This window comes from Vipera berus, assembly GCF_964194415.1.
Source record: "Vipera berus genome assembly, chromosome: 1".
NCBI classification, from domain to species: Eukaryota; Metazoa; Chordata; class Lepidosauria; order Squamata; family Viperidae; genus Vipera; species Vipera berus.
The window spans coordinates 9733304-9755581 of record NC_138202.1 but is presented as its reverse complement, the minus strand read 5'-3'; the positions used below and the strand labels follow the sequence as shown (position 1 = coordinate 9755581).

The following is a 22278-nucleotide window of genomic DNA, read 5'->3' as shown; positions in this document are numbered from 1 at the left end:
GTACCATATAGGACTGGTGGCGAACCTGTGGCACGCGTGCCACAGGTGGCACGCAGAGCCTTCTTTGTGGGCATGCGCTCTGTTGCCCCATTCGTAGGCCTTCAGCTGGGTTTTATAAAAACCTTTTCACTTTAGGCCTCCGCCGCCATGGGCAAAAAAAAAAAAGGTTCATTCAATCAATCAATTTCAACTTCTCACGGGGAAAAAAAAGGATCTCGCAAAGTTGGAATTGATGGATTGAAATTTTTAGTCCCACCCAGTCTGCCGTTACCACTGCAGCCATGCCCACCCAATGGGCCACGCCCACCCTATTGGCCACACCCACCCAATGGGCTACACCCAACGATACGCAAATGAATTTTGGGTTGCAGTTTGGGCACTTGGTCTCTAAAAGGTTCGCCATCACTGATATAGGATCAACCTTCTTAACTCTCAAGACTTTTTTCCACTATGTATTCTAAATAGTCTATATTAGTGTGTGTGTGTGTGTGTGTGTGTGTTTGTGTAGAGGTGTGTGGGTGTACGGCGTTTTGCCAAAAATAAGATCAGGTCTTATATTAATTTTTGCTCCAAAAGACGCATTGTGGCTTATTTTCCAGTTACGGCTTATATTCGGGGAAATATGGTAGAAAATGCATCCATCTGGTTGATGATCTTAACCTGGGCTTATTTTGGGGGTGGGGCTTATATTACAAGCATCCTGCAAAAAATCATGCTAGGCCTTATTTTCTGAGTTTTCGGGGAAACATGGTATATGTATGTGCGTGTGTGTGCGCACACACACACACACGCACACATATATGTATGCATTCCTTTTGAGAGCGGACATCAGAAGTTCATTTTTTAATGTGCACCAGTGTGTTCAGAGAAAAAAGTGACAATAAAAGGTTGTCTCATCTCACTTCGCCTCACTTCACCTCATCTTATCATCTTATCTCATCTTATTGATAGGATCAAGCGTCAAGAGCAAAGGAACCAGCTGTCTAAAACGATGCCACAGATCAGCACTTGGCAAAGCGGTCGTGACAGCGTTTAAAGAGATCATCAGATGGCGCGAGGAGTCTATACAAGGGATGGGGAAACCTTTGGGCTCGGGGTGTCAAAAAGATTTGGAAAGTGCCTAACTCGATTCTCCTGATGTGTCACACACACGCCTCTGAACAATTCTTTGGATATTCGTTTATTTTTTTTAAAAAAAAATACAGTCCAATTGTGTGGTGCTCTGTATTACGTAAAGAAACATCAGGTAATAACAAAAGTCTTATTTATTAGCCTACCTTTATTATTCTTATAAATGACACAAGGTGCTGAACGTAACCAATACTTCTTCCTCTTGCTATTTTTTTTCTGCAACAACCTTGTGAAGTGGAGTGGGCTGAGAGATACTGACTGGCCCAAATTCACCCAGCCGGTTTTCATGGCTAAGGCAGGACTAGAACTCTCAGTCTCCCAGTGATTGGCCTAAAGTCACCCAGCTGTCTTTCATGGCTAAGGCAGGACTAGAACTCTCAGTCTCCCAGTGATTGGCCTAAAGTCACCCAGCCGGCTTTCATGGCTAAGGCAGGACTAGAACTCTCAGTCTCCCAGTGATTGGCCTAAAGTCACCCAGCTGTCTTTCATGGCTAAGGCGGGACTAGAACTCTCAGTGTCCTGGTGATTGGCCCAAAGTCACCCAGCTGGCTTTCATAGCTAAGGCAGGACTAGAACTCTCAGTCTCCTGGTGATTGGCCAAAGTCACCCAGCCGTCTTTCATGCCTAAGGAGGGACTAGAACTCACAGTCTCCCAGTGATTGGCCTAAAGTCACCCAGCTGGCTTTCATGGCGAAGGCGGGACTAGAACTCTCAGTCTCCTGATGATTGGCCCAAAGTTGCCCAAAAGAATGAGAAAGGATATATTATTTAAAATTCTTAGTGTTGTAGGAAAGCAGGCAGCATACCAACTTAATTTTAAAAAATCACGGTTCGCTAATAATATTACTAAAAAGAATACAATAATATAATAATAAACAGAAGAGTAAAAGACAGCAAATGAGACAATAAACCCAATCGACATGGCTTTAAAAGGGGCTTCGTTCACACTCCCCAAAGGCCTTGTACATGATGATGTGTACATACACATAGGTAAAGGTAAGGTAAAGGTTCCCCCGCACATGCATGCTAGTCGTTTCCGACTCTAGGGGCCGGTGCTCATCTCCGTTTCAAAGCCGAAGAGCCAGCGCTTGTCCGAGGACATCTCCATGGTCATGTGGCCGGCATGACTAGATGCCAAAGGCGCACGGAACGCTGTTACCTTCCCACCGGAGTGGTCCCTATTTTTCTACTTGCATTTTTTTACGTGCTTTTGAACTGCTAGGTTGGCAGAAGCTGGGACGAGTAACAGGCGCTCACTCTGTTACGCGGCACTCGGGATTCGACCCGCCAAACTGCCGACCTTCCGATCGACAAGCTCAGCATCCTAACCCACTGAGCCACCGCGTCCCTTTACATACACATAAACACACACAAACGTGCGCACCCACAAAAATCAGAATCCTGCAAGCCACAGTATTCCCCGTGACCTTTTCTGAGAGTGAAAGTTGGATTTTAAAGAAGGAGCGGGATAGGAAGAGTAGCGATGGAGAAACCTGAGATTCTCGTGAACACCAAGAAAACAAACATGGATCGTTGAATAAGTCAATCCAGAGTTCCCCCCTCAAGGCACCAGTGACCAGGCTCAAGTGATCCCACTTAGGACACATGATGCGAAGACCCAGCTCTCTGGCTCTGATAATGGGAGAGGCAGAAGGAAAGAGGAGAAGAAGAGGACGAACCACGATAAGCAGATAACCTCAGTCACAGGGATGATGGCTGCACCGCTGGAAGACCTGAAGGACCAGATTAGGGACTTACCATCACGGAGAAAATCTATCCGAATGGTTGCTAAGGATTAACACCGAGTTTATGATACAAGAAGTTCTTGACTTACAGCCATAATGGAATCTGCCCCTTAAGGTTCTACATCGTGACAATCGTAAAGCAGGTCATTGCACGACGGGACCAATTTAGGAGCATTTTTTTCTGCAACGGACTTTAAGAGAATCAGCATTTTTTTTTAAAAAAAAGTGTGATGCAGGGCCACATCATTGGGTCCGCCATCTTGCCCTTTTTTTCTTTTTTTTTTGACCATCCTCCATAGAGGCTCTCGTAACGGAGCTAAGAGCTGGTTGAGAGAAACCGCCCGGATTGTGAAGAGACTTTGCCGAAGTTTTAATATACCCTTGCAAAGAGATGAAGGCAGATTGCTCCGTTGCCTTTTCAGTCTTTTACCAATCCTCTCCTAATCCCCCCGTTTTCACCTCCATCTGAAAAAAGGCTCAATATGGCTCATTGCATTTAACCCCTGACCTCTTTTGTTTTTCCCACTTTTGCATCTTCATCCGTAAATCCCTTCTCTTTCTTTGCCTTAGTTTATATAAATGGTTCTGTGCCGCTAACACCACTTCCTCACCCTCCTCTTGCGCCTCCTATTATTCTGGTGGGATGTTTAGACTGGAGATGGCATTTCTATCCAGTCCTTCCCAAAGACCTGGGGATAGGTGGATATTTGTTTGTTTTTAACACATATTGAAGGTATTGTTAATTTGCCGCATCCAAGTCGCCACGGCCAACTCACTGCAGGACAATTTCCTGTGTGGAACAACTGAACAATTCAATTGAACTATTTAAAATAATAATAATTTTTTTTTAATTTTGGTCTTTCACATTTCATTTTACAAGAGCCTTGGTGGAGCAGTGGGCTAATGCCTCCTTAAGTAACACCAGCTGCCTGCAATTAGTGCAGGTTCGCCTCCCACCAGGCTCAAGGTTGACTCAGCCTTCCATCCTTCCCAGGTAGGTAAAATGAGGACCCAGATTGTTGGGGGCAATTAAGCTGACTTTGTAATAATGCCGCTTGGGGTGTGTGTGAAAGCCCTAATAAGCAGGCATATACATAGAATGAAGGCTACTGCTAAGCTTGTAAGCCGCCCTGAGTCTTCGGAGAAGGGTGGGATATAAATGGAATTAAAATAAAATAAAAAATTGTCCCTTCCTTGGCATTCTATCTCTAAAGATTCTATTCCAATATTTCTTCGATATTAGTGTTAGTCTTGTCCCGCTGCGAGTTGTCCCACGGAGGGTTGTCTATGGCGAGTTGTCCCGTGGCAAATTGGTCACAACAAGTCAGTTGTGGAGAATTGGCCGTGGCGAGGTGGCTGTGGGAAGTTCTATTTTGCACTGCAGGATGTAAGCTGCTGCAAGCAAAGCTGCCCTTTGCAACTGACTAAGCAGGGATGTTAGCGGTGCCGACGACGGCGTTCAAGTGGTGCTCCAGATGTTTCAGGATTGCACCCAAGCCTATTGTTATTGAGACTGCCTTTGTTTTCTTTTGCCACAGTCGTTCTACTTCTGTTTGCAGATCTGTGTATTTTGTGATTTTCTCCAGTTCTTACTCTTCTGTTCTGCTGTCTCCAGGCGCTGCCACGTCCACTCTCCAGGCGTGTTTGTCCTTCTTATCAACAATTGCTATTTCTGGGATGTTGTTTGGCAGCTGCTTGTCTGTTTGGATTCTAAATTCCCAAAATGCTGTAGCGTCTTTCTTCCCCCCCCCCCCCATTACAGTACTTTGTCTATTTTGTGGCCCAGCAGTTCTTGCTTGCAGGCAAATGGCATTCTTGCAGATATTCTTGATCTTTCCTGCCCTTTTTCCCCACCACTTCGGCTGTTATTACAAGTTATCTTGTTTCTTTTTGATTCTTACCCACCTCTTTTATCCAAGCTGCATTCTTGTCGCATTTCTTTTGAGTTGTTCCATAGCTGCGCCCACAACTGCGCTGTCTCTTCTGTAGCCCATTTGTCACCAGATGTGCAGAAACTCCCAACACCTAGCAACGCTCCTTCTGGGCGCAAGCGGCTACCAATCTGAGATGGGTGATATGGTTTCTGTAAATTATATCTCAGCATATTATTGAAGGGAGAGGCGCACTCGGCCTCAGGATTCCTCTCCTGAGACCTGTCCAGTGTGGCTGAGCTCTCATCTTTCTCAGAGCACCTAAGCCCCACATCAAGAGAGTGATGGAAGGTCATAAGTTCAAACCCAGCTCCAAATCCTTGGTCAGAGTTCTCCAAGCTTTCTGGGCTTGCAGCCTGGAGTGGAGAGCAGCTTCCAAATTTTTAATTTTTTATTTATTTTTTTATTTTAATTCCATTTATATCCCACCCTTCTCCGAAGACTCAGGGCGGCTTACAAGCATAGCAGTAGTAATTACTGTGTGCGCGTGTGCACGCACACAAACAGGGCCACACCCACTGGCGCAGTACTAGCGGCTGCGTTCACGCATGCACTGGCGCCATGCCTGTGCATGAACAGCCCCCCCACACACACACCCCACGCTAGCGTCCTGGTTCGTGCCTGCGCACATGTGTAAAAGAGGCCACAGGCGCTAGCGCGGGTGGGGGGAATGCGTGCCCACATGTGCGCACCCTGGCCATCCATTTCTGTGGCCCGCTAGCCATGAGCCCATGGCCCAGTACCTGGTTGCCTAGTCTGTAAGTTGGGGACCCCTGATTTAAGTCACCCAGACACAAAGAGCCTTGGTGGAGCAGTGGGCTAATGCCTCCTTAAGTAACACCAGCTGCCTGCAATTAGTGCAGGTTCGAGTCCCACCAGGCTCAAGGTTGACTCAGCCTTCCATCCTTCCGAGGTAGGTAAAATGAGGACCCAGATTGTTGGGGGCAATTAAGCTGACTTTGTAATAATGCCGCTTGGGGGTGTGTGTGAAAGCCCTAATAAGCAGGCATATACATAGAATGAAGGCTACTGCTAAGCTTGTAAGCCGCCCTGAGTCTTCGGAGAAGGGCGGGATATAAATGGAATTAAAATAAAATAAAATAAAAATAAATAAACTGAGCAACGTGGTATATGCAGTACAATGCAGTGAGCCACGTGCAGATCTGTACACTGGGGAAACAAAACAACCACTTCATAAGCACATGGCACAACACAGGAGAACAAACCCATCAGGACAAGATTCAGCAGTCCTTCTACATTTAAAAGACAAAGTCCACATTTTGAACAGAGAGGACCGCTGCTTTGAAAAGAGGGGTCAAAGAGACCATCTGTGTCAAAACTGAACAGCCCGCTCTCAACACAGGGGGAGGGATACGACATCATCCATCTCCAGTCTACAACACGGTCCTTTCAGCAGTTCCAAGAAGGCTCCACACCTCAGGTGATCCTGAGGACCCAGACAAACCTCCAGGAGGCCTCAACGACTCTCTGAAAGAATGCAAATGACCAGCTGTCTGCAAGGAGTATAAATTCTTCCATTCCCCACCATCTAGTCAGAGCTGAAGAAGCATCTTGGATGAGAAGTGAAACGTCTTCAAAGAAAAACAAAGAAAGTCCAGTTGCCTCCTGAAAAAGCACCTTTGGGACATGACCTGGATGAGTGAGAATAGAATAGAATAGAATAGAATAGAATAGAATAGAATAGAATAGAATAGAATAGAATAGAATAGAATAGAATAGAATAGAATAGAATAGAATAGAATAGAATAGAATAGAATAGAATAGAAGCTGGAAGGGACCTTGGAGGTCTTCTAGTCCAGCCCACTGCTCAAGCAGGAGAACCTCTATAGGCATTCCAGGCCAGCGAATCCATTTCTCAGTCAACCTCGCAAGGTTGCTGTGAGGATTAAATGGAAGCCATGGTGAACTCTTGGAGAAAAAGTGGAATGTCAACGCAATATATTATTGAGAACTGAATGGGATACTAACATATTTCCCAGAGATATTTCAATGAATCCACCTGAACCCAGGATGGTTGGGTTCTAACATTCCCGTTAAGCTAGGATAAAATGACATTGTGCCATTTTTGGTTCAGTATGTTGTCAGAATCCTGACCATCACATTAAGACATCCTATAGTTCATCTATTTCTTCAGCAGGTATTCTATACACAGGGAAATCATGCTTTGTTAACTCAGGTTAGGATTTAATGAGTTGTGTAAACCCAGTTAGAGAGAGGCTGATAAAAACAGGAAACACTTCCTTTTTTACATACACTTGACTTACAACTACAATTGCATCTAGTTTTGGATGTTAGGATGTAAACAAAAAAAGATGTGTAGATCCTAGAAAGAGTGCAGAGAAGGACACATCAGGAGCGCTTGCTGGAATTGGCTACAGCTTGTCTAGTGAAAAAAAAGACAAGGGGTGACATGACAGCAGTCTTCCAATATTTATAAATGGAATTAAAATAAAAAATATTTCTGCCACAAAGAAGTGTGGGTCAACCTGTTCTCCAGAGCAACTGAAGGCAGAACAAGAAGCAACGGATGGAAACTAATCAAGGAGAGGACCAGCCCAGAATTAAAGATAATTTTTCGGACAGTTAGAAACGATTAACCAATGGAACAACCTGCCTCCAGAACTTGTGGGGGCTCCATCACTGAAGGTTTTTAAGAGGAGGCTTGACAGCCATTTTCCAGAATGGTATAAGGTCCCCTGCTTGAGTAGGGGGTTGGGCTAGATGGTCTCCAAGGTCCCTTTCCAACTCTGTTATTCTGTTTTGTTCTGTTTTATATATATCTCCCCTCCCCTCCTGGGCTAAAAAAAAACCACACACACAACCCCACCTGTTTTTCCCTCTTCCTGCCAGCCTCTGTTCTGGTTCACGCTGAGATTCAGGCTCTTTTTATTTTTAAAATGCTTCTCTCCCAAAGAAGCCTATCAGAAAGAGGAAACACTCCTTCTTGGCCGGAAAGCCACTGCTTAACCTTGACCTGTAAGTGTGGCGCGGTACGGTAAAGCAGCCTCTTCCTCTGAATGCCTGGAAGGTTAATGGAATTCCAATTTGCAAACTATGGAAGAAGGTAGCGCAGGCTCTTTCATGTCTGCTAAATATAACTCCCTCAAAGAAGCGTAATTTGCAATGTTCCACATGAGGTGAATTCTAACAGGCTTAGCCGGGATACGTTTCCCTGTTTACTCCTATGTAATCTCTCACTAAAAACATTAAAAGAGAGGGAGGGAGGAGGGAGGGGAGGGAGGGGAGGGAGGGAAGGAGGGAGGGGGAGGGAGGAGAAGAGAGGGAGGGAGAAAAGGAAGGAAGGAAGGAAGGAAGGAAGGAAGGAAGGAAGGAAGGAGAAGAGGAGAGGGAGAGAGGGACGGAAGGAAGAAGAGGGAAAGACGGAGAGAAGGAAGGAAGGAAGAAGAGGGGTAGGGAAAGGTGGAGAGAAGGAAGGAAGGAAGGAAGGAGAGGGGGAGGGAGAGATGGAGAAGGAAGGAAGGAAGGAAGGATAGGGATAGGGAGAGACGGAGAGAAGGAAGGAAGGAGAAGAGGGGGAGGGAGAGATGGAGAGAAGGAAGGAAGGAAGGAAGAAGAGGGAAAGACGGAGAGAAGGAAGGAAAGAAGGAAGAAGAGGGGGAGGGAAAGATGGAGAGAAGGAAAGAAGGAAGGAGAGGGAGGGAGAGAAGGAAGAAAGGAAGGAAGGATAGGGAGAGACGGAGAGAAGGAAGGAAGGAGAAGAGGGGGAGGGAGAGATGGAGAGAAGGACGGAAGGAAGGAGAGGGGGAGGGAGAGAAGGAAGGAAGGAAGGAAGGAAGAAGAGGGATAGGGAGAGATGGAGAGAAGGAAGGAAGGAAGGAGAGAGGGAGGGAGAGAAGGAAGAAAGGAAGGAAGGAAGAAGAGGGATAGGGAGAGATGGAGAGAAGGAAGGAAGGAAGGAGAGGGCGAGGGAGAGAAGGAAGGAAGAAAGGAAGAAAGGAAGGAAGGAAGGAAGAAGAGGGATAGGGAGAGATGGAGAGAAGGAAGGAAGGAGAAGAGGGGGAGAGATGGAGAGAAGGACGGAAGGAAGGAGAGGGGGAGGGAGAGAAGGAAGGAAGGAAGGAAGGAAGGAAGGAAGGAAGGAAGGAAGGAAGGAAGGAAGGAAGGAAGGAAGGAAGGTGTCCCTGGAGCTTTAGCCTTGAAATTTGGGTGATTTGATTCTCTGTGTGGAAAAGGTGGAGAGGAATTTACCTTGAACAAAACAGGTAGTCCTCGAGTTTCAGTCACAACTGGGACCAGAATTTCCATCACTAAGCAAGGCGTTTGTTAAGTGGGTTGTGTCTGATTTCACCACCTTTTTTTTGCCTTGGTTCTTAAGTGAATCATCACGGTTGTTAAATGAGTCATGGTTGTTAAGTGAATCCTGCATCCCCCATTGACTTTGCTTGTCAGAAGTCAACTGGGAAGGTCGCAAATGGTGACCACTTGACCCTGGGATGCTGCCACAGTCATAAGTCCATGTCAGTTGCCCAGCACCTGAATTTTTAATCATCAGAATGCTGTAAAGGTCGTAAGTGTGAGGAGTGGTCGTGTCACTTTTTTCACTGGTTATACTTTTGAATGGTCACTAAACGAATGGTTGTAAATTGAGGACTACCTGTACTCGCTGGTCCCTCAAGCCTAGGTGGGCTACTAGATGAGGGTTAAGCACAATTTCCCAGTTAAACCCAGTTTTATTTTGATTTAGCAGCTGGTAGGAACCCAGCCAGGAGGGGTGGGGAGTGGGGGGGCTGTAAAGTATGCCTCAGGTGTTGTACACATGTGTGTACAGGACTAGCCGATTGTGGCTTTATTCCCCAAATGATGGTTAGCCATGGCTAAATTTACAACTCAGCTACATCTAGGAAGTAGCACAAGCAATCCTCGACTTAACCTCCACTGCTAAGCGAGACAGTTGTTCAGTGAATTTTTGCCCCATTTTATGACCTTTCCTGCCACAGTTGTTAAGTGAATTGCTGCCGTTGTTGAACGAGTCATGTGGTTATTAAGCCAATCTGGCTTCTCCCTGCTGATTTTGCTTTTCGGAAGCCGGCTGGGACCCCAGGGCAGTGCAACCGTCACAAGTACATGTCAGTTGCCAAGCCTCCGAATTTTTGATCACGTGACCGTGGGCATGCTGCAACGGGCTGTAAAGGTGAAAGTTGGTGACAAGTCACTTTCTTCAGCGCTGTTGTCATTTTGCACAGTCACTATGTCGAGGAATACCTGTACTTGGGAAGGAGCAAGACAAGGACGCTTCCTTAAGGCTATCCTTAAGAAGGATCCTAATGGACGCTCCTCCAGTGGGTTTCCTAGCCCAGGGCTTTCCAACCAGTGGTACGTGACCAAGTGGTAGCGGGGGAGGGGAATGAGCTGAACCGGTAGCAGCACCGCACAAGCCTGAGCGAGAGATGGCTGGAGCTGCAGGGCTGTCAGGGCTCAGCGGAAGCGCCAGGATCAGCGCCAGGTTCCAGCTGGAGCTCGGCACTGATCCTGGTGCTTCTGCTGAGCCCAGAAGAAGCACCAATCAGCTGGAATGTTGCAGCATCTCCAGGGTCTTGTGATTTACATTCAGATGCTTGGCAACTGATTCATATTTATGACGGTCACAGTGTCTGCTGCAATCACACAGCAGATGGGGGGGGGGGGATAAAAACCAAACACCCCCCACCCCACCCCTGCTACCAATCCTCAACAGAAATGCTCACAACAATGAAAACCTCGGACAGGAGGAAGAGCACCGCCGGGCGGGCAGGTGTCTTGCTCGGCTGTGGCTTGTGGGGGGCACTTTTTTCAGTGCCATTGTAACTTCGAACAGTCACTAAGCGAACTGTTGTAAGTCGAGGACTACTTGTACTTCATCACTTTTTTCCTTTTTTTTTGGGTCATCAAGTTTTGGACACCTTGCTAGGCGACTGGTGGTACTCGGATGTTGCCATATCCTAAAAGTGGTACAATGGTTGAAAAGGTTGAAAAGCCCTGCTCTAGGTGAATTGTCCTTGCAAAAAACAAAAAAAAACAACAAAACTGTTCTCTCCTGTTTCTGGGACACATTTACAACAGCTCATAATTCAAAGTAAGTTCCCCACCAACCTCTTCCCATGGGAATCCTTCATGAAGTCAACCCCCCTCCCCTCCAAGCAGGAGGCCTCATGCTTCCCAGACACATTTCACAAGAACCCCCTGTACAAGTGTACTCAGAAACATCTGCTAGATCAGTGGTGGCGAACCTATGGCACGCGTGCCAAAGGCGGCACTCAGAGCCCTCTCTGTTGGCACGTGTGCCGCCGCCGCCGCCAGCAGCAGGTCCATCAGGCCGCCACCACCACCCGAAGCAGGAGCCCCGCCCAGCACAAAGGAGGCGAAGCGGCCGACTAGCCAGCTCGCGTAGAGGTGGTAGAGCAGAGGTCACCAACCATTGTCGATTGGTGGATTGGAAGAAAAGGGAGGGGGAAGCATTTTACATGTGTACATGTGCGCACAGGGCCACAAGCATGCACGCGCAGCAAATGGGGCAGGGCTAGTGCCTACGTGATACTCACTAGCCCTGCCCCGTTCTTGCGTGGCGCAGTGCCTTGTATCTGCACCCCGCGGTGTGGCCGCAGCTGTTTTTGCGCCTTGCAGCACGGTGGCCCGTTTTTGCGCCCCCGGGTTTTGCATGCCAGAGGCGGCACTCGGAGGGCACCACAATGCTGATGTGGCCCTGGCACTTTGCAATAAATAGGTGGGTTTTGGGTTGCGGTTTGGGCACTCGTTCTCTAAAAGATTCGCCATCACTGTGCTAGATTATCATGTGTCTGGATGGATGTGTTGCACAATCAAAGACCAGTATTATCTCTAAAACAGAGGCAAGGCTGGGACTGTGCCCTTACAACATCCTTGACTTTTATTTTGACACCCCCCCACCCCACCCCAAACACACTCCCTTGAAATGAGATGGACCTAACAACCCTTAGCAAAAGCTGACCGACTTTCCCTTGGTCAGGAAGAAAAAGAAGACTCTTAAATCAAGGATTTGTTAATACCTGGATTGGAGAGCTGGTATCACCACAGTGACTCACCAGGAGACTGTGAGTTCTAGTCCCACCTTAGCCATGAAAGTCAGCTGGGTGACTTTGGACCAATCACTGGGAGACTGTGAGTTCTAGTCCCACTTTAGGCATGAAAGACAGCTGGGTGACTTTGGGCCAATCACCAGGAGACTACAAATTCTAGTCTAACCTTAGCCATGAAAGTCAGCTGGGTGACTTTGGGCCAATCAATGGGAGACTGTGAGTTCTAGTCCCACTTTAGGCATGAAAGACGGCTGGCTGACTTTGGGCCAATCACCAGGAGACTACAAATTCTAGTCTAACCTTAGCCATGAAAGTCAGCTGGGTGACTTTGGGCCAATCAATGGGAGACTGTGAGTTCTAGTCCCACTTTAGGCATGAAAGACGGCTGGGTGACTTTGGGCCAATCACCAGGAGACTACAAATTCTAGTCTAACCTTAGCCATGAAAGTCAGCTGGGTGACTTTGGGCCAATCAATGGGAGACTGTGAGTTCTAGTCCCACTTTAGGCATGAAAGACGGCTGGCTGACTTTGGGCCAATCACCAGGAGACTACAAATTCTAGTCTAACCTTAGCCATGAAAGTCAGCTGGGTGACTTTGGGCCAATCAATGGGAGACTGTGAGTTCTAGTCCCACTTTAGGCATGAAAGACGGCTGGCTGACTTGGGGCCAGTTATTCTCTCACTCAGCCCAACCCACCTCACAGGGTTGCTGTTATGGGAAAAACAGGAAGAAGGAGCCTTAGACATGTTCGCCAGCTTGAGTTATTTATAAAAAAAAATAATAAAAATGAGACTAAAAAGAAAATCTAAATAAAAAAGTCCAGAGTTCTCACCGAGAGGCTGAAGCACAGATCATTTAGCAAGTTGAATAGAGTGGGGAACGAGGTGGCCTTCAGTGTTTCTCACCCAGAACCTTCCCTGCTTCTTTGCGCCTTTTTCTTCTCCTCTCTCCCTGCTCTCATTCGTTCTGTGCCGCACACTGGTTTATTTTTATCATTTTCTCAGAATGTGGCCCCAGCTGGGTAGCGGAGCATCCCCCATTCCCAAGGCCCCAATGGAGTTTAAATAGAGTCATTCTTGCTAATTAAACCAGTCGCTGTGATTGCTTAGTTAGGATTGACAGTGTAATCAGAAGTCGAAGATGGGCATGGCGTTTTCAGGTTTTTTTTTTCTTCTTTTAATTATGAAAATAGATCTCGGCAGAAGATTAAAATTGTACCAAAAGGAGAAATACTCATGCCCTCAATGAGGCATGGCCGCAATAAAGAATTACAGAGACGCACCAGGAGGTCAATAGGGTGCTGTGAATTTAGTCAACAGCCTTGTTTTTCCTGGCCAAAATGATAATATTGTGGAGAGTGGCGGGGGGGGGGGGATCCTGGGTGCATCAAACGGAGATCCTTTCAGGGTGAGCAAGGCAAACATGTAACTAGGAAACGAAAGTGACCAGGAAAACTGCTAAACCTAAGAATACCCTGCAGCGGTGAGTTCCAGAGATTAAGATGGGTGGCAGGAAGCAACAATTCTTTTCTTTCTTTCTTTCTTTCTTTCTTTCTTTCTTTCTTTCTTTCTTTCTTTCTTTCTTTCTTTCTTTCTTTCTTTCTTTCTTTCTTTCTTTCCTTCTCTTTCTTTTTCTTTCCTTCCTCTTTCCTCCCTCCCTCCCTCCCCCTCCCCTCCCTCCTTTCCTTCCTTCCGCTTCTCCCTCCCTCCCCCTTCCCTCCCTCCCTTTCTTCTTTCCTTCCCCTTCTCCCTCTCTCCCCCCTTCCCTCCCTCCCTCCCTCCCTCCCTCCCTTCCTTCCTTCCTTCCTTCCTTCCTTCCTTCCTTTAAAAAGCACTAAAATCTTGGGGGTCGGTTTCCCAAGGAACCACTAATCAATAACCTTTTAAGATGGCTCTACTATTTCACTTTTTCCATGTCTGCGGTTTGTGTATCTTACTTTTTTTTAATTTATTTTGATTTTTTAATAATGATTGATTTACATATTTACAATGATTGTATTTCTATAATTATTGTTTTTTTAATTGCTGAATACCGCCCCCGGTCATTTCTTGTGACAATGGACAGCTATGCAAATTTGATAAATTAAATCTATATATTACTAAAATTCTCATTTTCGGTGAACCTTTAACTGGATGAAACAGTTCAGCATAGGGCAAAACGTTTTCAACCAAGGTTGGTTTAGTGGAGTGGTTAAGGCACCAGGCTAGAAAATGGGAGGTTGTGGAATCAAATCCCTCCTTTGCCACGAAAGCCAGCTGGGTGACTTTGAGCCAGTCCCCCTCCCTCAGCCCAACCCACCTCACAGGGTTGTTTTTGTGAGGAAAATAGGAGGAGGAAGGAGTATGTTCACCTTCTTGAGTTATTTATAAAACTAAAGGTGGGAAAACAAACAAAAGCAAATAAATAAAACTGACAAAATGCCTCCAAAATGCAGGGCCTATGACTCCCAACGGAACTGAAATTTGGCAAACTTTATCAGAGATTTCATGACCCCAAAGTGACCCTGAAGCATTTTAGGACGTAAAACGGAACACGTCATAAAACATTTCCTGTGATCACCTGTTTATGCTTGACTCTGTTACCCAGCTTAACATGCCCTCTTTTCGAGCCAGCGAAGTCTCTGAATGTTTCCCTGAATTTTTAAAGGGGCTTCCCTTGAAGACCACTCGGAGGCTCCAACTGGTACAGAATGCGGCCGCGAGAGTTGTCTTGGGAGTTTCCCGGTACTCCCATGTTACACCTTTGCTCCGCGAGCTGCATTGGCTACCAGTTGTCTTCCGGGTGAGGTTCAAGGTTTTGGTAATGGTTTTCAAGGCCCTACATGGCATGGGTCCGGAGTACCTCCGGGATCACCTGCTGCCGGCGTCAACTTCCCTCCGCCCTGTGCGTTCCCACAGAGAGGGCCTCCTCAGGGTGCCTCTGGTCAGAGAATGTCGGCTGGTGGCCCCCAGGGGGAGGGCCTTCTCTGTGGGCGCTCCGGCATTATGGAACCAACTGCCGGTAGAGCTCCGGACGGCATCAGACCTCCGAACTTTCCGTCGTGGCCTGAAGACCCACCTATTTGAAATGGCTGGTCTGGCCTGACGGGGGATATGGGTTTTAATTTGTTGTCTTAGATTTGTATTACTGTTTTAATTGGGCATGGGTTTAATCTTTTTTAATTTTTGTATTGTCTTTTTTATATATGCCCTGTGAACCGCCCTGAGTCCCTACCAAGGAGAAGGGCGGTATACAAATTAAATAAAACTTAAACTTAAACTTAAACTTAAAGAAGTTTTCAACTATATCGGAAGCTCTGCCTTTGTTGAAAACACATGAGGAATCCGGTAAGGAAATATCTCTGCTAAGGATGACCCAAGAAGTCACGGGTTCTCTAGTAAATAAATAAAAACACACTGCTTCGAGGAAAGGTCCCGGTGATTGAGTGGCTAAGTGTGGATAAATGTGTGTTCTCTGTTAGATGTGGCTTTTAATTTGTTGAAACTGCACTGAGGGCATGGATAGCAAACAAACCCCTATTCCTTTCTAATCACACACATTCACCTACAAGGTTCTTTGCGAGTCAAGAATAGATGATTATCTCCAGTTAGTGCTGGGGAAACACTAATATCCTTCCAAGCTAAATTGGGGTGGGTGAAACCTGGGCTTTCCGTTAACTCAATCTCTTCACTGCATCTTCCACTCAGTCCTCTGAAGGGTGATGGGAGACAATGTACGGATGTTGTGATATCCCTGAAAAGGGGGTAAGGCAACTTGGGAGTGGGGTATTTTGAGTCTCGGGGAAGTGAGAAGTTTTTCCGGAAACTGATGACAACCACCACCACCCCCATTTCTATCCTTAAAACCTCCTCCACCAGCACCCAGAAAAAGACAACGTTGCATAGCCAAAAATGTTGTCGCCAACATTGCCCCAAAAGCCAACACAGTTCTAGGCTACAGTAAAAGAGGGATAGAATCAACATCACATGAAGTATTAGTACCACTTTGTAATGCCTTGGTTGCAGTTTTGGTCACCACAATATAAAGGAGATGTTGAGACTCTAGAAAGAGGGCAGAGAAGAGCAACAAAGATGATCAGGGGACTGGAGGCTAAAACGTGTAAGGAACGGTTGCTGGAATTGGGTTTGTCTAGTACAAGGGTAGGCAACCTTGGCTCTTTTATGACTCGCGGACTTCAACTCCCAGAATTCCTGAACCAGCCATGCTGAGGCGAAAGGGAGAGGTTTCCAAGCTGAGCCATGCTGGCTCAGGAATTCTGGGAGTTGAAGTCCACGAGTCATAAAAGAGCCAAGGTTGCCTACCCTTGGTCTAGTACACGGGTCGGCAACCCGCGGCTCCGGAGCCGCATGCGGCTCTTTGAGCCGTCTCCTGTGGCTCCCAGCGCACCTCTTCAAACGGGCAGTGGTGCGCGCGCACCTCTTCAAACGGGCAGTGGTGCACGCGCACCTCTCCAAAGGTGCGCGAACGGTCAGCAGCGCCGCTCTTTGAGAAAGCTGCCGCGGCACGTTTGCAGGCTGCCGAAAGCGGCAGCTTTGCAGATGGGCCGTCGCCGTCGCGCAACCGGGAACCGGTTCCATCACACATAAAAAAAATGGCAACCGCGCGCGTCCGCACATGCGCAAGAAAAAATGTTTTGCGCATGCACAAAACGTTTTTTGCGCATGCGCATGCATGGATGCACGCACGCGGCTCCCACTTTTTTATATATGTGATGGAACCGGTTCCCAGTGGCTCTTTTCCTTTTTCAGGTTGCCGACCCCTGGTCTAGTAGTTTAATGAAAAGAAGGACTAAAGGTGACATGATAGCACTGTTCCAATATCTAAGGGGCTGCCACAAAGAAAGGGGCAGGTGTCAACCTATTTTTCAAAGCACCAGAATGAAAGACAACGGATGGAAACTAATCAAGGAGAGAAGCAACCTAGAACTAAGGAGAAATTTCCTCATGGTGAAAATAGCAATAGCACTTAGACTTATATACCGCTTCATAGCACTTCACAGCCCTCTCTAAGCGGTTTACAGAGTCAGCCTGTTGCCCCCAACAATCTGGGTCCTCATTTTACCGACCTCGGAAGGATGGAAGGCTGAGTCAACCTTGAGCCGGTCAGAATCAAACTCCTGGAGTGAGCAGTGAGTTAGCCTGCAATACTGTATTCTAACCACTGTGTCACCACAATCAACCAATAGAATAAAACAGAGCTAGAAGGGACCTTGGAGGTCTTCTAGTCCAGCCCCCCGCTTAAGCAGGAGAACCTACACCATCTCAGACAAGTGACTGTGCAGTCTCTTCTTAAAAATCTCCAGTGATGGAGCGCCCACGATTTCTGGTGGCAAGCTGTTCCACTGGTTAATTGTCCTCACTGTCAGGAAGTTTCTCCTTAATTCTAGGTTACTTCTCTCTTTGTTCAGTTTCCAACCACTGTTTCGTGTCCTGCCCTCTGGTGCTTTGGAGAATAACGCGACCCCCTCGTCTTTGTGGCAGCCCCTCAAATACTGGAATACTGCTTTCATGTCGAACGGCTTGCCTCCAGAAGCTGTGAATGCTCCAACGCTGGAAGTTTTTAAGAAGAGACTGGACAGCCGTTTGTCTGAAATGGTATAGGGTTTCCTGCCTGAGCAGGGGGTTGGACTAGATGACCTCCAAGATCCCTTCCAACTCTTTTATTCTGATGTTCCATGTTCATGAGCCATTTTACTGCCGAATTCCAGCAACACAATCTTGGGGTACAGAGGGGCTGACTGGGGCTGATTTGTTTCAGATTGCTCATTTCTTAGCTTCATGCACCATGAATCTGATAATATAAGCAAGCTGCTTACATTTCTAGGTTTTCCTTCCGTGTCGCAACCCCCCTTTTTATAACATTTCATTCCAACAGCCCAGCTTTGAACCGAACTGGACTTCTGAGAAAGCTAACTTCAGCCAGTATTTACAGATAGTCCTCAACTTACGATGCTAACTGGGACCAGAATTTCCGCTGCTGAGCAAGGCAGTTGTTCAGAGAGTCGTGCACGATTTTACAATCTTTTTCTTGCCACAGTTGTTAAGCGAATCGTGGCAGCTGTTAAGTGAATCCCAAGGTCATTAAGCGAATCTGGCTTCCCCCATTGACTTTGCTTGTTGGAAGCCAGCTCGGAAGGACACAAGTGGGGATCCCGTGACTTTGGGATGCTGCAACCATCGTAAATACATGCTGGTTACCAAGCACCCAAATTCCGATCACGTAACTGTGGGGAGGCTGCGACGGTCGTAAATATGAGGATCTACTCTAAGTCATATTTTTTCCAGTGCCGCTGTAAATTTGAATGATTGCTAAATGAGTGGTCGTAAGTTGAGGACTACCTGCATCCAGCTTGCTATCAAGGGATGGTCTGATAGGCTGAAAAACACATTTCACCTATGGGACACACACACACCTTCCCTTCCAACCCTCACCTTAACCCCATGGAACTCCAGCCTGCTGGGCTCCTATGGGAAGCATAGAGCAGCTTTCAGTACTTACAAATGTAGTAATACTCGTGCCCTGGTCTGAATTCGAATCCTAAGGAGAACGGGGTAAAAAGCTGGAACTTCTCGGAGAATTTGAGGGGCCCGTTGGGGGAATCCGGACGGTTACATTCCCAGCGTTTGAAGCCGTTCTGCCGATGGTCGCAGGAGCTGTGGCCCTCGTAGTTGACCATGTACAAAATGTATCTCTCCATCTGGTCCATGGGAAATGGGATCTCATAGTGCGGGCAGTATATGTCCAGGTAATCGTTGATGCTGACTTCCACGGTGTAGTCCCCTTGGTGGAATCTGCAACAGGAACAGCCAGGAGGAGAAGAGACCATTAGTAGCAACTGTGAGAGGGGTCTCAGAGTCCTAGTGGACAATCACTTCAATATGAGCCAGCAGTGTGCTGCAGCTGCCCAAAAAGCCAACACAGTGCTAGGCTGCATTCACAGAGGGATAGAATCAAGATCACGTGAAGTATTAATACCACTTTACAACGCCTTGGGAAGGCCACACCTGAAATACTGCATCCAGTTTTGGTCACCACAATGTAAAAAAAGATGTTGAGACTCTAGAAAGAGTCCAGAGAAGAGCAACAAGTATGATCAGGGGACGGGAGGCTAAAACATATGAATAACGGTTGCTGGAATTGGGTATGTCTAATTTAATGAAGAGAAGGACGAGGGGGGACATGATATCTCAGGGGCTGCCCCAAAGAAGAGGGAGTCAAGCTATTCTCCAAAGCGCCTGAAGGCAGGACAAGAAGCAACGGATGGAAACTAAACAAGGAGAGAAGCAACCTAGAACTAAGGAGAAACTTCCTGTCAGTGAGAACAATTAACCAGTGGAACAACCTGCCTCCAGAAGCTGTGAATGCTCCAACACTGGAAGTTTTTAAGAAGAGCTGGACAGCCATTTGTCTAAAATAGTATAGGATTTCCTGCCTGAGCAGGGGGTTGGACTAGAAGACCTCCAAGGTCCCTTCCAACTTTATTATTATTATTATTATTATTATTATTATTATTATTATTATTATTATTATTATTATTATTATTATTATTATTATTATTACTGTTGTTGTTGTTATAAACACTTTCTCGGTTGTCAAAAACCAGAGTCAAGCCAAAGGGTGACATTTGAAATAAAATCTTGCATCGAGAAGTCCTCACTCAATGCAATGTAGTTACCTACATATTTAATAATTTATTTAGCTGCCCATTTTATGGCAGTGATTCGGGGTGGGGGGTGCACCTAGGATTCACAATAAAAACCTAAAATAATAATACCCAATTATATACCTAAATATCCAATATTCATCCATTCTTCCCAGAAGATACATGAACAACTAGCCGCAATTCATTTATTTAATAATTTATTTAGCTGCCCATTTTATGGCAGTGATTCAGGGGGGGGGGTTGCATCAAGGTTTCACAATAGAAGCCTAAACTAATAATACCTAATTATATAAGCCAAACCTAAATATCCAATATTCATCCATTCCTTCCAGCAGATACATGAAAAAAACTAGTCACAATGTATTGATTTATATACAGTATTTGATTTTTATCCTGCCTTTATTACTTTATAAATAACTCATTTACAACTAGTCCAAGTATCAAAGTGACTTATAACTTAGTCCTCGTACTTAAAACCGTAGCAGCAGCATCATAATCATGTACAGTAATCAAAATCTGGGCTCTTGATAACCGACATGTATTTATGATGGTTACACTATTCCGAGGCCAGATGTTCACCATTTACGAACCTTTTCAGTGGACTTCTGACAAGCAAAGTCGATGGGAAAAACTGGATTTACTTAACGACTGTGTGATTCATTTAACAACTGTGCTGATTTGCTTAACAACCCTGGCAAAAAATCTTGCAGACTCAGACGTGACACATTTTGCAATGGAAATTCCAGTTCCAATTGTTGGTCGTAAGTCAAGGACCACCTGTATTATTGACCCATCTTGCAACTGTCAGAACTGCACAGTATCTTGCCCCAAAGCTGAGGATTTTTGCACACCAGATAGGCACCAAAGTGTCTGTGTTACATCCAGAAAGTAAAAACCATGCAAAGTTCTTGATTTATTTACTTATTACATTGGTATGCAGCCCACCTCACTGTTGCAGCGACTCTGGGCGGCTTACAAAAATGACAAAAAGGTTAAAAACAAAAGATAGTGCAAAACGATTAAAATTAAGAAGGTTAAATGAAGAAGATTGACGAATTGTTTCCTCTTTAAAAGAAGACCAGAACATTTGAAATCAAACGCCCTGGGTGTATTTGAGATGGACCTTGAGGACTAGAAACTTCCAGGCGTTATTGGCCCTTCTAACCAACTCAAACAGTGTCCGATTAGGAACACCAAGGAGAAAATCTTTCTCGTTGCAATTCTACCACAATGGATTCTGCTAAGCTAGGATTGTCTGACTCGTTGGGGAAAAACCCCAAGAGGCCTATCCGAGCTTCTCTGGAGCCCACGTGGTTTCCCTAATCTTCCTCCTTCCCATTAACTTTACAAGATTAAACCAAGCACCTCTTAAAATTAATAAAACGGCAACGGTAGGTGATTAATGGAACGGGAGGGGGGATCTTTCTCCAGCCATGATGCCTGATTAGCGCACCCCCCTCACTCTCCGTATTATATTCAGAGGCACACTCCAATTTTATAGGGGTTTGGGGGATTTTAGGTATATTTTTTGGGCAGATTATCCAAGAGATTAGAGGATTAGCAAAACCGCGAGGGAGGCATGCTGGTTTGGGGCTGTGGACAGCGTGCGCCGCTTTGCTTAAGACACCATTCCTAAGTGCTGTTAGGAAAGGCTGGACTTTCGTCCCCCTCAAATGTGCTTCTGGCATTGTCCCCAGCAATTATCTCCAGCTTCCAAATTTTTCTGGTGCCATGTAAGAAAATCATCCTTTAAAAAAAAATTTTTTTAAGTCATTTGGATGACATTTGCTTTAGAAATTACTTTCAACGATGAAATTCTCACAATGGAAGCAAATGTTTTTGCAAGGAGATGAAAGTCCTGAATTTTGGTGGCACTGGTAGTCCTCGGCTTACGACCACAATGCAGCCCAAAATTTCCATTGTTAAGCAAGGCGGTTAAGGGAATTGCATCCCATTTTATGACCTTTTTTCCAAAATTGTTAAGCGAATCATTCCAAGCACCTGAATTTCAAAAGGCTACAAGTACAGGTAGTCCTCAACTTATGACCACAATTGAGCCCAAAATTTGTGTTGCTAAGTGAGAAATTTGTTAAGTGAGTTTTGCCCCATTTTACAACTTTTCCTTATTAAGTGAATCGCTACTGCGGCTGTTAAAATAGTAACACGGTGGTTAAGTGAATCTGGCTTTCCCATTGACTTCGCTTGTCAGAAGGTCACAAAAGGGGGTCACATGACCCCGGGACACTGCAACCGTCATAAATATGAGGCAGTTGTCATCCATCCGAATATAAATCACATGACCATGGGGATGCTGCAACAGTCGTAAGTGTGAAAAACGGTCATAAGTCACTTTTTTCAGTGCCACTGTAACTTCCAATGGTCACTAAACAAGGTGTTGTAAGTTGACGACTACCTGTATTTGTGACGGTCACAGCGTCCTGGGAACTCGTGATGACCTTTTTCCACCTTCTGACAAGCACAGTCAATGGCGAAGCTAGATTCACTTATTTAGTTAACAACTGCAGTGATTCTACTTAACAACTCTGGTAAGGAAGGTTGTAAAATGGGGCAAAATTCACTTGACAAATTTTAGCAACAGAAATTTTAGGCTCCGTTGTAGTCATAAGTTGAAGATTACCTGTAGTCCTGGTCTTCCAACTGGTCACTTAACATCCACTTGAAATGATGATGGGCCCAGAAGAGGGACTTAACCCCTAAAGCAGAGGTCCTCAA

General features: G+C 46.0%; 1 protein-coding gene across 1 annotated transcript in view; it reads right to left on the bottom strand.

The window, feature by feature from the left end:
• EFNA2 (ephrin A2) overlaps positions 1–22278 on the bottom strand; it is a gene marked incomplete at its 3' end in the record, with an annotated part of 66596 nt that overhangs the window by 18588 nt on the left and 25730 nt on the right. The window contains exon 2 of the mRNA XM_081321585.1: positions 18381–18673. Coding sequence (XP_081177711.1) covers positions 18381–18588 — 208 coding nt within the window. The 5' untranslated portion in view covers positions 18589–18673. The remainder of the gene's footprint in view (positions 1–18380; positions 18674–22278) is intronic.